This window comes from Egretta garzetta, unplaced genomic scaffold, assembly GCF_000687185.1.
Source record: "Egretta garzetta isolate BGI_Z169 unplaced genomic scaffold, ASM68718v1 scaffold158, whole genome shotgun sequence".
Classification (NCBI taxonomy): Eukaryota; Metazoa; Chordata; class Aves; order Pelecaniformes; family Ardeidae; genus Egretta; species Egretta garzetta.
Genome location: NW_009260430.1, coordinates 1560275 through 1571235, shown reverse-complemented (window position 1 = coordinate 1571235; position 10961 = coordinate 1560275). Strand labels below are relative to the sequence as shown.

The window sequence follows — 10961 nt, the reverse complement described above, 5'->3', positions numbered from 1 at the left end:
CCCCCCTTGCTTGCAAGTATTCTATTTTCAAGTCAATAAACTTTAATTTGTTTTAAAATTTGCTGTGGAAGTGCACATCTAACAAAGCCTTGTTAGGCATGTGAAACAGCTGATGAATGTGCTAGTTCACTCGTTCAACACTCTCATTCCAGTGTGTTGAACTTGTAACACCCTACCTGCTCATGCTGGTGAACGTCTGTGGTTTTTTTTCATGACTACTCACTGTTTCCATATTTACTTAAATGCTCCTTGATCTCACAAGTAGATTCTATGTCTGTATAACGAACATGATGACCTAGTGTTCTGTGTGTGTCTCATAAAGCTAGACCATGTGCTTTAGAACCAGGATTTGTAAAGGTAGCAGGGTGGTGTCAGCAAAGCGGTGGCTTTCCAGAATTGCCGCATGATGTGAAATTTCAACTTCAGGTCTGTCGGAATAAGACGAAGTCAGCCAGCCAGGCTTCAAAACTGATCTCGCTGAACTGCATTCCAGTCAAATTAGCTACTCCAGCTGGAAATGCTCACCTTTCTATAGAGAAATGTAAATGTTTCTTTAAGGAGGAGTAACTTTTGGTTAACCAGCTGGGCCTTTGTTGAGGATTAACATAGAAGAACAAGTTAGTATGGAGTAGCTAGTTACGTTAACTAAGTCATAGTAATTGCATGTTTAAACTCTTACAGGCTGTTTTGAACAAGTACTAATGTTTGGGTTTTTTGAATTGCTGTGTAAGTTGTGAGGATCTTAGTGACACAGACATAATTAAAATAAAACATAAAAAAGAAAAAAAAAGTTATTTTCTTTTTTCTGTTGAGGAATGGAATTTGAGAAGGAGTAAGCATACTCGATGACAAATTTGAGGGATTACTAACCGAGCCAGATAAATGGCATAGGCAATTTCAGCTTCTAGTGCTTGATAGAGCTGTAAGCAAATGAAATGATGATGGACAACCTTTACAGGTCATCTCCACGGCCTCACCTGGCATGTAGGGGTGGAGAGTACCGGTGCCAGAGAGCAGCCTTGGACTGCTCAGCAGGCAGTGGATCTCTGTGCCCTTGGTTTCAGAGGGAAGCTATGAAGGCAGAACCTCTGTTTACAAGGCGTGCCTGCATCTCTCCTCATATTGACACTCGTACGTATGTCACAGAATGCGTTGAGCAAATTGGATGCTTTAGAAAGCAATCGTAGTCTTGCACTTTTGTTGTCCTGGTTTTAGAAATAAATTCACGTGGGAGGAAATAGTTTAAAATAGGTGGGAACTGTGCAAAGTCTGGGACTGATCTTACTGATACTGTACCTCTGGAAAAGAGTTCCCTGTACCTTCTGCTGGTGGGGACTGGGAGCTTGTACAGGACCCTGCGATCTGCGCAGAGTTAAGCTTTTGAAAGCAAAGCGTGTTACCGGAAACCAGATCACCTGGTACGAGTTACTGCCGAGTTACAGTTCAGCGCACTTTGTTTGACATGATTCCTAACCAGCTGATTGACAGGTACGGTATGACTTTGCTCCTTCCTTCGTCGTGGGACCTTAGCTGTCACCGTAGCGTAGGTGGTATGAATAGGTGCATGCTCTGCATCGAGGCTGTAAAGATCACCAAGAGAAGCGTGTTTCCTCCTGAGAGTGAGCCTCTCGGGATCTGTCTTAGTATGCGTTGTGAGCATTGGTGTGCCATGCATGTTTCGGAACAGCCCTTTCTGTTTGTTCTCTCTGTCTGTGACAGATGTACTTCTGGAAAGCAGTATGTCAATCTTAGGTTCTACAGAGAGGAGGGAATTACTATTTCAAGGTGTGCTATGGATGTGGTGCAGGTTATTTTCTTGTGTTTCTGCAGTATTTATTGCAGCTGCATGTTTTGTTTCATCCTTTGCAAAACGTCCTCGTATCCTTTAAGAGAAGGACTGTCCGTGGTCATCAGTCATACAGGAACGTGTGAACCTTTTCTGATAAATGGTGAGAATTTAAAGGAGTCTTAATGAGTAACCTGCTTTTGACTGGTTGTGCAGCACTGATGAGACCTTTTAATAACAAAAGTACAAAAGAGACTTTGTGCCTGTGTGACTAGTAGTTATATTTCTGTCCCTTACCTGTTGAGGTTTTGGGGTTACTTGCTTGGGACCAACGTGGCATTCTTATTTCAGCATTAGTCTCCGCATTTCTAAGTTGCATTATTGGACAGCATAATATCTTGTTCAACCTGTTTGTGGATGGCTTTACAACATCACTAAGGTGCAAAGCTTATTTCAGAGGAACCAACATGGTAGTCCTTTGATTAAAAGATACCAGAAGCTCTTCCAAGTTTTTGACCTGCTTGCTATGCTTGGCTTAACTCTTGCTAGTCTGGTTTTATATATCGTAGGCATTGGCAAGCAAATAAGCAAAACAACTAGAAAAACGAGCTTCTGCCCAAATAACTTGTGCTGGACTTGCTTTAATAAATCATGTTGAACTTTGTTGGTTTTTGTTAATTGCTTTGGCGCTCACTTTAAATGTAATTTCAAAGAGTAAAATTGTATTGTGAATATTCTGGACAACCTAATAGACAGAATTTCTCAGAGCAAAATATAAGATAATATAGCCTGCATTATGGACTTACCAACCAATTATGAAGTTGAACTGTTGTGATGGGTATTATACTTTTTGGGGGATGTTTTTATCCTATTACAAAAATAAAAATAAATATGGCAGTTTTGTTCAGGCACACAAATCCCATAGTAAAGCCAATTAGTACACACAAATCCATAGCCTCATTATATGAGGAAATAATGAGCTTTGTCGCTTATCTTGTAAACCACAAAATCTGGGCTGCTTGTGGTCAGGAGTGTGTTGTCATTAAATTACAAATTTCCAGTTCTCTGAAAATGCCTCTACTTGCAGCTTTTTCCCATCATTTATGAAGTGATTTGTATACAGTCTCTCTTTGGTCATAAATGCAGCAATGCAGCTGGGCTGCAATCCCCAGGCAAAAGCACCTTTTGGGTGTCCGTGCCTCGAGTACCCAGGCCCAGCCCCGTTAGCACTGGCTGTTAAAGTGAAGCCCACTAAGATAATTTTAACCTGTAAACCGGCAAACCCTGGCTGCTGAGAGCACAACAAAGAATGAGGGAAGCATCCTGTATGGAAAACTGTTGGTTACATTCCTAATGATTACTACATATGTAAGGAAATACCTAAATATTCTTTGTATTTCTTCTATACTGTAGGGCTAAAGATGTGAACATGATACGGTGTTTGTGCTGTATGAAAGATTTTCCAGGACGGCAGTTGGTCCCAAGCTCCTGAAGGTCTGTCTGACGCAGGAGTGTTTGCACCCTTCCTTGAATGGCAATTTTGATAAAAGCTGTTAACTACAGTTGCTAGTGCGTAAGTGAATTCTTTTGGGTACATCATGGACACGGAGGAGGAAATACAGATTACAAGTGCTGAATATGAAGCAAACAGGATGTTTTTGTCTTCTGGCGTTTCAACCTAGTTGAAAGTAACTTTTTGCTGTTGCTTTTAGTAAGAGAAAAGGACTTAATCCTAGTTTTTTGGCTGATGAGCCCTAAATGCTGTTATCGTTGTGTGTTCGGCTACATGCAAATTCATGTTAATCTCTACTAAATAAAAGAACTGAATGTAAAATAAGTGATACGAGCATTAAGTTATTCTTAGTGTAACTCTGATGCAAAATATATTACTTTAAAAGGGGGAATTGTAGCGCTGATCATGAGAGGGCTGTATCTTGTGCATGTGCAAGTTTCCTTCTGGAAATACTGGCTGCTCTTTTGCTAGAAGGATGCAATACTTGCAGGCAATTGAAACTATAAATGTCTTGCATCTTCAAGGGTTCAGTACCTTGGAGGGTTAAAGAAGCCCTCTAATGTAACTGCTTTTTTTGGCAAACTAGTGGAGTCCCTCCAGCGTGGGGATGATGGCTTCTGCAGTGAACAGTTGTCCCGAGATGTCGAGTTCCTGTTTTCTGTAGCAATAGTTTTCTTTGGGTTCCCTCTTTCCGCCCCGGTTGAAAGGCTTACATAGTTGCATCCTCAAGGACAGATATTCCACAAAGATATGACATATTTGGAGACCTTGGAAGAGATGCTTCCAGAGATATTGCTGGTGGGGCTGGAAAGTTTGAAGAAACTCTTAAGACTGACAGCAGCTTTGGTATGAACGAGCATTTTTTTTTGAGAGAGTCAAGGGCTGGCTTCCACTGGGCAAGATATCACAGGGATAAGTACGTTGACTTGTACTTCAGTGTCTTAAATCTGTATTGTAATCAGTCTGCTGTTCAGTTCCCCCAGAAACCTGAGCTAGGTGCTACTCTTGAACCGATTGTTAGTTAAGAGGGTTTCTTCATTTCTTTGGTTCTGTGGCACCGTGGTTGTATCTTTTTGCTGATAGCCTTGCACTGGAAGTCTTCAGGCATACATGTATCTGACTTATTAATGCTTTGAGCATCCTTGCCTAGGAGAATGTAGCACTTTGACAAAAGTAAGTCAGAAACTTGTTGCTGATGAGCAGGAAAGTTTAAAGTTCTGTGACTGGAGAACATCACGGGGCAGGGGGGAAAAGGGAAGGAAATTATCTTCCAGCTGAGAGCAATTGCAACAGCACTGTAGCAACAGTCAAGAGAAGCAGCTGCATAAAGTTTTGTCCTTGTGGAGGTGAGGACTTGTAAATAAGAAGATTATGTGGAAGCTCAGGTACTCACCATGATGTAGAGATTGATGTAAAATCCTATAGTGGCAAGCCAAATAGGGAGTTCCTAAGAGAAAAGTTGCAAACGGAGATACCTGGACTTGACAGACAGAACACTTCAAGGCAAATGCTACATTTGTTAGCTTAGACGAGTTCCAAAGAGGCTATTTTAGCTCCTCCTTCTGAATGGAGAATCAGAAGGAGTGTATGTGCATGAGACATTAAAATAGCTTTTGTCCTGGGCAGTGAGGTAAAAAGACTTGAAATACAGGAGGAATCATGCAGTTTGATTTCTTGCAGAGAAGGAGAGAGAAGGAATTGGCTTCAAACATGGCAAGCTCTTTTACTAGAAGTAGAGCGTGTTTCTGGCTTTGTTTCTCTTAATTGGAACAGAATTGTGCAAGTTACAATTACTCTGGAGAAACTACTGTCACAAAAGCAGGAGGATCTTCAAGGATCATAAAAAATTGAGACTGACAGATTGAGGTTGTTTTGGAGGAGATATCAATAGCATCACCACGTTGTCATTTATCATTGTGTACTTGGCTCGTCGTCGGTACCTGATGAACGTTTGTAAGAGTGCAAACTAAATTTTGTCATTATTCTCCTTTGACTAAAATTGGGTGAAGTAAAAATGTTGATGTTACACCATTGCCAACCATCTGGAAGAAATGTGATTTAGTCTATCCATAAAGTAGAGCTGGATTGCGTCATGAATCTGTAAGTTATTTGCAGTGTGCTTGCTTTTACTGGGAAAGAGGTTGTTGTTTCTTTACACTCTCCCTCTAGAGGGAAAAATCTCCAGTGTTTTCTTCAGAAGTTCATCGCAGTAGCCTGACAATACTTCTCTAACTGTCAGTAGATGCTGACTATGTGATGTACAGTGAGGCCCAGCATTTTTATGCAACATAGATTATGAGATACAAGGTTCTCTTTCTTGTTCCCAGCTTTCTTGGTTAAGGATGCAGTAAGGCTTATCCTCTTGCTGAAGAGGAGAATTTTTGTTTTGCCAGCTGTCTTTTTCTTCCTTCGGTTCTCTGCTCCTTCTAGCTGTACTTGCCTCAGATTTAGCTTGCAGTAAATAAGGTATATTTCAGAGTAATGTATGTGATGTATATATAGAGAGAGAAGTGTGGCATAATATATCAGCTGTTCTTGTCATAGGTAGTATTCATCTTCGGAACAACTTTGGTATCAAAGAAGGCTGTTTACTTATGAATGCAAGAATCCATCTTTTGCCATGGGAAGAAATAGGAAAATTTGTATTTGTCAGGCGTGCATGTTTGTGCACATAAGAAATGTGGAAGTTGCTAATTCTGTTGCCCTGTCTTGTCAAACAGGTCATCTAAAGCAGCTGGGTTTTTGCAAAAGAAGACTTCGACAGCACGGAGATACTTAATCTCTAAATCAAGTTCAACGATGCATTAGAGGAAGCTGGATTGGCTGTACAGAGCTTTCACACTGAAGGATGAATAGTGAAGAAGAGTTTTATGATGCCGTTACAGGTGAGTGATAGGCATAGTGCCAAAAAAAAAAAAAATAAAAAAAAAAAGAAAAGAAAAAAAAACCCCACCCTACCTGCTATAAACTGCATTGTGTGTGTGGTGAGGGGCTAGTAATATATTGCTGTAGTGCTATTTTCTTGAACGAAGGAAGGAAAAATTGTAATTCAGGTTCAGATTTGGAAATGAGAGGGTTTTTTATTAAAGCTTAATGCTGGCTATCATTTTATCACTGTAACAGTCCCTTAGTGGCAAAGTGTTGCTTTCATGTTCTGTAGAATGCTGGTAGTTTGATAGCAGCTTGAGAACTAATGCTTTTAATACCCTTTGAAAGGTGTGTGAATAACCTTCCATGGATTATTTTTATTGTTATTTTATTTATTTTAATGGAGAACTTATCCTGAAGAATTGAAGTAGAGTATGTTTTTCTAGTCAGAAACAAATTACTGTAAAAGTATGCTTTCAAGATAGGGAGCCAAAAGTCTTTGCAATCTAGTGTTGTTTCTAGAAAAGCAAATGTGAATCACTTCACACTTGAGCAGTGCATCAAATAGTACTTTTCTTTGAACTAATAAGGATGAATGGTTATTTATAAGAGTCTTACATGTTTTTAGTGGTGAAATAAAATGCTTAAAGTATTTTAATAAAAAAAAATCCTTTCAAATATATCAAACAATTTTAAAGTTTTTCACTTAAAAGTCTCCTCAGAAATCCCGTAATAGAGGTGAAATGAGAAATGCTGGCAATGGTGGGTGTAGAGTGCTTAATATAGAATCGTGGGAATGAAAAGAGAATAATGGGAAGCGTGAAAGCTGAAGGAATGGAAGTAGCATGGTAGATACAAGTGGGTAAGGTAGACTTAGACATGGTTGGTTGGAAATTCATATGAGGAGTAAACAGAGGAGGCTGGGCGAAGCAATGTGACTGACAGCGGACTGTATAGGACTTGTCACAATTATGTCACAGAGAAGAGAAGGAAATTTGGATTGCATTCATGCTAGCTAGGAGTGATAGGGGCTAGTACTCCAAATTAATCTGTAAAATCAAATCGTTGTACCATAAAAACCCTGAAAACACAATGGATTGTTCGTGTATGTCTTTAGTAATCTTTCAATTCGAAGAGCTCAGGACCATGGCCATAAGTGAACTAGATTTTCCCCCCCGGCCCTGAAAAAGGTGAATAGAAATGTGCCTCTAAGTGTGAGGTCTGTGTCGTACAGTTCTGATGTTGATGCATTCCTTTGTCTCTTGGTGCAGAAATACACAGTCATCAGCATTTGAACACTCTGTTTTTTCCTCTTTCCTCTTCTTTTTCCCTTTTCCTCAACCTCAAAAGGCTGATTCTCCCTGAAAGCGCTCAAGGTGGTAATGACTTCTGAGCTATCATGTGTGAGATGTTCTTGTACTTTGCAGTCTTGGCTGGCTCTGCTCAGAAGTGGGATGTTGTGCATCAGTTTTTTGAGCACTCCTTGTCCTGTTCTAATCTTATTCTTCCACAGGGAGGAATGTGATGTCAGGAGAGAAGTTTCTGAGCAAAAGAAGATCTGGTGTCTTTATAGGCTCTCAGCACAGCTCTCTTCTGATGGAGGGTGCTTGGTCTGCAGCAGCCGCTTCAGGAACTAAATGAGGTTGAACTTTTTTCCCTTATACGTTGCCCTGTAGTGTGCCCCACAGGTACTTGGTTTAAGAGGAGTGCTAAGTTTGGAATAGTTTGCTTCAGATTCTTTCTCCCTCAGGACTGTCTTTAAAGACAGGTGCTCAGTCTTTCTCCAGCTAGATGCTTTAGAAGATGCTGGCAGTTTGATGGATTACTTGCACAAACCTAGTGAAATCTAGACCTAGTTCTTTGTAGCTGTGTCTTGTACATGTCATACATAAATGTGATGCTAAGGACAATGTAAATAGGTCTTTCTGCATGCACGTTCTCCAACTGCTGATGCTTGTAGCAACTCTTTTCTCCTCTTAGCACCATGGACTGCTTATCTTTCAGATGGTGCTTTGCTGGGTTTTTTTAGGTTCTAATGGGTCCTGATCGTGCCTGCCTATCTCTTAGTTTATGGATGGACATGGTAGGTGTAGACCCAGTATTCCCAGGAGATCAAGTTTAGAATCGAGGTCCTTTCTGAGCCAAGGTGAGCTTTTAGGTTCCACAGTGAAAACTTCAGGATTTGGGGTTCCAAATTTTGATTAAAAAAATGAAATGCCCTTGGCAGAGTCCTCAGTCTGTTCTTTCCAAGGATACTTTCCTTCTTTTAGGTCAGATCAGCAGATGAGCAGAAGCCACCTTTAGACATGTGCTTGTTCTGCTCTAAGTCTAGTCTTGGCTACCAGGAACAAGCACATTCTCCAGCTGTGTCTTAGCTCCATGATGAGATGAAAACAGCGTGTGTACGCCATACTCTTCTCCTCTTGCTCCCCCAGAGTCTTGGGCCCTGGTTTCCCCAGAGGGAGCTGCAATGTGTTCCCACAAGTTCAATGAGTTTAGTAATTGGTTACTGTGGTTTGTGTCTTGGAAGTAGCAAACCAGCCTTAATAGAGCACTTGAACTCTGTGGGAAGTTACGCTTTAAAATTCTGCAGTAGTCTCAGCAGCAGCCCAAGTAGTTCACTCCTTGAGGAAGCCACAACTTTTCTGAAGTTACTGATTGATGACATCTACTTCTAGAATGTGAAGCTACTGTAAAGAGACCCCTGGTTTTTGTTGTGGATTTCATCTCTTTGGCTGAGAAGTTTCCTGCTTCTGACACTGTGCCCCTCACATCCAGAAGACATGCTCATGTGATGGAATTGCATTCTGTGTGGTTGGCAGATGGTTTGACCCTGACTGGATGATGATTACACTTGTAAACATGCAGGATGGACTGTGTTATATAGGTGATGAGTCGAGTTAGTGACCGGTAGAGTTTCCATGGAGAGAAGTTTCTTTGCATTCAGAGGTTATTAGCATTTGCTGATGACTTGGGTGCTTGACATCCTTTCTTCATGAATGAGTACTCCCCTTGGGAATCTCTTGGAAATGTAACCTATGGTCTCAGTTAATTCTTGATAGCACAGCATCTGCTTTTTCTCAAATACAGGAGGTAGTCTTCTCTGAGACTGGATCAGGTAAAGCAATCGATCCTTTGATGAATTTCAGATTCTTTGAACTTTTGTGTGAGACAGGGAGCATATAGCTTTGATCACTTGCCTTTAGCCTATGTCACCTTCGGTTTATTAATCTCATTGCAGACTTGTTAAAGACTGTATGCCATCAGATTCTCCTGTGTCAGAACTGTATCCTTCATTAATTCTGTCAGATACCTGTTTGCCAAAGTGTTTTGTGAACGGATTGTCTCAGAACAGGAAAATGCTTGGCTAGTTACAGGGTAATTTATTTTTGACAAACATAAATAGTTTAATTCTGCTTTTTAAAATATTAACCTGCAGTTCCATTGAAATCTGTTCTGTGTCCATGAGGTTAATCTGGCCTGGTGTATTTATGAGGGTATTGCCATTCTGTTTCCTATTGCCTGGCTGTTCGCTGGAAACTATTGCTTTCACTTGGAGAGGAGGAAGTGAGGTATCTGCTGCCAAATTAATACATTTTCATAATGTCTGGATTGAACTAAATCAGCAGATTCTGCCATAGCGTTTAAGTATTGCAAATCTGGTGAAAGGCCAGCTTGCCTCCTATCGGAGCAGTGCGATACAGCTGCGTGTTGTGAAGATGGACTCGTTTTGGAAAGTGGAGAATGGCAAAGAAGAAACTACCTCTCACTTCACTTGCTATCTACGCTTCCAGCGTATTTATCCCTATTCCTTACGCTGTTTTTAGGTCTGAAGTTTCTCAGTACTACGTTGTTTTGATTCCCTTTCTGTCTTGAGTGACAAAGCTTAATTGGTATTTAAGGAAGTTGCTGACTGTAAGAAAGGGGCGGTCTTGTGTCTTTGAGTATGACTGGTAGAACAGTGTGCCTCTCTGCTCCCTCCTAGGTGGATGTATAGCGTAGTCTGAGTGGACTTGTTTCATTTGCAGGATGTGGAAGAAGAAGGCTAAGAAAACTAGAGTTACTGGCAAGTCACTTTTCTTTAAGCTCTTGAAATAGATTAATTTTGGCACCCAAGTTAAGTACTGACTTTGAAAATTTAAGGCTTTTTAAAAGCTTTTGTTTCACCCTTAACATACATAAGTTGAGACTTTTGATTAAGCTAATTTTTGACGTTTTATTTCTGTGTGTGGTCCCCTACCCCTCTTTTAAATCCCCTTTTTTATCCTTGCTCCCAGTGGCTCTTCGCTATAAAAACTGTCCTGTAAGTAAAACTCACCTAATCAGTTTTGCAAGTTCAAGGCTTTAATGGCAGCTGGAGAAATACTTTTTTTGTAACATAGCAAAACTTCAACAAATCATTTCAGTAAACTGTTTTTATTCCAGATCAGTGCTTCCTCTATGAAGAACATTCTCTGGATAGTTCTTCCCAGAACTGTAATACTTAGAATTTCATTGAGAAACCGCTTTTAAAACTTTCTCGATGGGCTTGTACTAGGCAAGTACAGTTGAAGGTCTAGTGATTATCTAGCTGTGCACCCTAGTGTTTCTGTTTGCTTGTTGTTTTTGTTTTTTAAAGTAATTAGATGGAGATATACTCAAATAAGGCAGACTTTACACTTCTGATATATCCTATTTTTCTGGAGCAGGGATTTAATTTTTGTTGTTTGTATGGAAGACACTTGTTTGAATTGGCATTTATATACTTACCAATGACATATTGTTGTCCATAAATTTTATATATATATATATATA

The 10961-nt window shown here is 40.2% G+C and overlaps 1 protein-coding gene across 3 annotated transcripts in view; it reads left to right on the top strand.

Annotated features, from left to right (window-relative positions):
- Nucleotides 1-10961, top strand: part of OSBPL2 (oxysterol binding protein like 2) — a 36208-nt gene that overhangs the window by 6804 nt on the left and 18443 nt on the right. For 2 of the 3 annotated variants that reach the window (XM_035899291.1, XM_035899289.1), the window contains exon 2: nt 6020-6184. In XM_035899291.1, coding sequence (XP_035755184.1) covers nt 6148-6184 — 37 coding nt within the window. In that variant the 5' untranslated portion in view covers nt 6020-6147. Of the gene's footprint in view, nt 1-6019; nt 6185-7680; nt 7810-10961 lie in introns of all 3 variants that reach the window. The other variant, XM_035899290.1, reaches the window with a different exon arrangement.